Source organism: Solanum stenotomum, unplaced genomic scaffold (assembly GCF_019186545.1).
Source record: "Solanum stenotomum isolate F172 unplaced genomic scaffold, ASM1918654v1 scaffold2427, whole genome shotgun sequence".
Lineage (NCBI taxonomy): Eukaryota > Viridiplantae > Streptophyta > Magnoliopsida > Solanales > Solanaceae > Solanum > Solanum stenotomum.
In genome coordinates this window covers 2,206-4,947 of record NW_026027919.1, presented here as the reverse complement: position 1 = coordinate 4,947, position 2,742 = coordinate 2,206, and the positions used below count along the sequence as shown (strand labels likewise).

The following is a 2,742-nucleotide window of genomic DNA, read 5'->3' as shown; positions in this document are numbered from 1 at the left end:
GTAGCATGCATAGTTGGAACTTTAATATACAAATCATACTACATATAGACTATAGAAGTACTAAGATTTGTTTTCTCGATTAACACAATTAGAAACACATCCCATGTGACATAATTCACGTAGGACGCCTCGTTGGACACAAAATTAACATGTAGAACGAATGTATCTATTTATTTAATTTTATACAAATTTAAGTGTCTACTTTTGCACATTCAAAATTTAAGAACATAAATATCAGCTGAAATCAAGTTAAATTACATATTTATGTATTACACACGTTTATTACTTAAAAATGAATTTAATACTATCCCGAAATGTGTAACACCATTCTCATAATATATGATGTATTATACTCACCGTCACATCAGCGCCATGTCAGAAATTAATTATATTTTTTGCACTTAATTGCTTTGCTATCGCTCATAACTGCGATTGGGAAAAAAGCTTTGCTAGGGTTTTATGGTGAAAGCAAATGGGCAGGGAAAGTAAGATGGCTTCTTGGTCTGATCTTCCGAAAGAAATTGTTGAAAAAATCAGTGAATCCCTCGACAGCCATATTGACATCACCCGTTTTCGTGCAGTCTGCAATTCATGGCGTTCAGCAATTTCTCCTAATTTTAAAATTTCCAAATCTGTCTTTCCCATCAAACTGCCTTTACCCAACATAACAATGACTCAGGATTTTCATAAAGAATCTGAGTTTTATTTAATTGAAAGTACTGTTTATCTTTTACAACTTCCTCATCCTCCTCACACACCCTGGTTGGTCAAGGTTGTGAAAACAGTAGACGGAAAATTAAGGATTTTGAATCTTCTAACCAACACAGTATTCAAGGGTTTTCCCGATAAGAAATTGAATTCACTAGATTTCCGCCTTTCTCAAGTTTTTAAATCATATCATGTCCAGTGGATCTTAAAGCCTTACGCCCGTGAATGTGAACTACAGGTTTTAGTTAATAAAATCTTGTTTATTTGGAATGATCAAACTAATCATTTTTCTTTACTGGCAATTAGTATTTGGGATAATTTATTGTGTTTTAAGTCAGGGGATGAGAAATGGACTGCCTTGAAAGATCGCAGTGCTAAGATTGTCGATATTATTGTGTATAGGGGGGATTTTTATGCTGTTGATACTTATGGAGAGACCATAATGTATGACCCCTCCTCGTTTAACGAGACCAATGTATCTTCCAACGTAAAGAGATTATCTTCGAGCATTTTTAATGGATGGGGTAGTAAGAAACGACTGGTGGAATCAGGTGGGGAGTTGTTTCTGGTTGATATGTTTTTAGATACTGATGTTAAGACGGAGTTGCATGGTTCTCAACCTTCATGGAAAAGTCCCAAGGAAATTAAGATTTACCGGCTTGATGAAGAACAACATGAGTGGATTGCAGTGCATACATTGGGTGATCGAATTGTTTTTGCTGGTGACGACTGTTGTTTCTCTGTTTCGTCATCAGATTTTGGTGATCAGTGCAGAGGAAACTGCATTTACTATGTGAATGGAGGTATAGTTGTGAACATCTTGGGAAATGACCTTAGCGAAGAAGTGAAACTTAGATATAAAGGATTACATGGTCAACACACAGGTATCATTACTTTACAAGATGGTAAACTTGGTTCTTTGATATCCTTCCTCGAATATGCAGATATTTTCTGGCCACCCTCATCTTGGCTTTATACTGGCGATCGGGCAGTTCTTCAGACACTCATCACTAACTTTACGCCTCAGATGTTGCCTTTTCTATATCGTATTTAACTGGCTAAAGATTTAGATACTTTGTTTTTGAAACTCAATGCCTTTCTTTTATTTAGACACCCTTTTTAATTTACTCTTTGGCACTATCTATGCTATACTTGTTGTTAATTAAGTTGATTATCCTTTGGAATAATTTACTTGCTTTGTTACATTTTTGTGCTAAAGGGTACTCTTGTGCAAGTGTAGCATCGTATCTACTCTTTTGTGAGACAAGGTGACATGCCTTTTAAGAGATGGTGCACACACTATCCCCTTTAATAGCCTACAGTAATCTCTGTGTAAGCTCATGTCTTTCGAGCTGAAAGAAAAGTGAGTCTGATAGACTTGATCTTATTCAAACTCTGTTATCTGAGAATTCGCAAGCCGCCTTCACCTCAATTTGAAGCCTATAGTAAACTATGTTCCTTTCTATTCTATTACGTTAATGTTCCTTCCCCTCTGTCTCCCCTTGGCTTATTTAGGATTAATACTACTCAAATGATTTGAATGTATACAGGGGACGAACCGTGACACATATTTGGTGCTTGCACATTATCTCTGTCATGCATTTCGTCAAACATTAGGATATGTGGCTTACTGTCTACAGGACAACATCATGATTATAACATGAAATATTAGCATCTCCTCCGGATGTCATTGTTCTTTTCTGTATAATTTTCAACATTTCCTTTTGAAACCTGCTTTGTGTTGCTTGACTTGAGCCGAGGGTCTTTGGTAACAATCTTTCCTGTCTTCACAAGGTAGGATTAAGGTTTGTGTACACATCACCCTTCCCGGACTTCACTTGGGATTACACTGTGTATGTTGCTGCAATTGTATCTCAGTACCAAATTTAGTGATACAGAGAAAGAAATCACCAAAAAGTTTCCTCCTAACTTATCCAATGGAGTTAGATCATAGTAGGAACCAAAGATGCTTTGTGCAGAATCCCTTAAGATTATCTTCAAGAGTTCTATCACCTCGATCTTACTTTTTCTCTT

The 2,742-nt window shown here is 36.3% G+C and overlaps 1 protein-coding gene across 1 annotated transcript; it reads left to right on the top strand.

Annotated features, from left to right (window-relative positions):
- Positions 1-443: 443 nt before the first annotated feature.
- On the top strand, positions 444-1,967 carry LOC125851316 (F-box protein SKIP23-like). The gene has a single exon (XM_049531099.1). The coding sequence runs from the start codon at positions 473-475 to the stop codon at positions 1,760-1,762; it is 1,290 nt and encodes a 429-aa protein (XP_049387056.1). The 5' UTR covers positions 444-472; the 3' UTR covers positions 1,763-1,967.
- Positions 1,968-2,742: the final 775 nt, after the last annotated feature.